The 713-nt window shown below is 41.5% G+C and overlaps 1 protein-coding gene across 1 annotated transcript in view; it reads left to right on the top strand.

The window, feature by feature from the left end:
* The window catches only part of SENP2 (SUMO1/sentrin/SMT3 specific peptidase 2), a 41296-nt gene that overhangs the window by 9056 nt on the left and 31527 nt on the right, over window positions 1–713 (top strand). Inside the window, 1 exon segment of the mRNA XM_011953386.1 lies at window positions 376–509. Coding sequence (XP_011808776.1) covers window positions 376–509 — 134 coding nt within the window.

Here is a 713-nt window from a genome sequence, read left to right as displayed (position 1 = left end):
AGAGTCTCACTCTGTTGCCCAGGCTGGAGTGCAGTGGCACAATCACAGCTTACTGCAGCCTCAGCCTCCTGGGCTCAGGTGATCCTCCCACCTCAGCCTCCCAGGTAGCTGGAACTACAGGCGTGCGATACCATTTCCCACTAATTTTTTGTACAGATGGGGTTTCTCCATGGTGGCCCAAGCTTGTCTCGAGCTCCTGGGCTCAAGCAATCCTCCCACCTCAGCCTCCCAAAGTGTTGGGATTACAGATGTGAGCACCACACCCAGCCAATAGAACTTTTAATAAAAATTGAGAGAGGCTTTTTCTAAAATATCGCTTTATTTTTTTGCTGGAAGTTTATTACTCTGTATTTATGGTTTGTTGACACTTTCTAGATTGCTTTATTCACCAAGTGAAAAACAGTCTCTACAATGCTGCCAGCTTATTTGGATTCCCATTCCAGCTGACCACAAAGCCCATGGTAACTTCTGCTTGTAATGGAACACGGAATGTGGCCCCTTCAGGAGAGGTCAGTGGGGATGAGACTCCATTAGGAATATTGATCTTTATACTTCATCATTACATTTTAGACAGTTATCTGTTTGAAAGTTAATGTATACAATTACATTTTTCCAGAAATACTTGTATCTTTATTAGCTGTGATATAAAGGCCAAGAAATTAAAGGTTAATAAATTGAACATTTAAAATGTGTTTGTAAGGAGCTAAATATTA

The sequence above is a fragment of the Colobus angolensis genome, unplaced genomic scaffold, assembly GCF_000951035.1.
Source record: "Colobus angolensis palliatus isolate OR3802 unplaced genomic scaffold, Cang.pa_1.0 Scaffold36, whole genome shotgun sequence".
Classification (NCBI taxonomy): Eukaryota; Metazoa; Chordata; class Mammalia; order Primates; family Cercopithecidae; genus Colobus; species Colobus angolensis.
The sequence above is the reverse complement of the archived record's forward strand: the minus strand, read 5'-3'. Positions and strand labels throughout refer to the sequence as shown.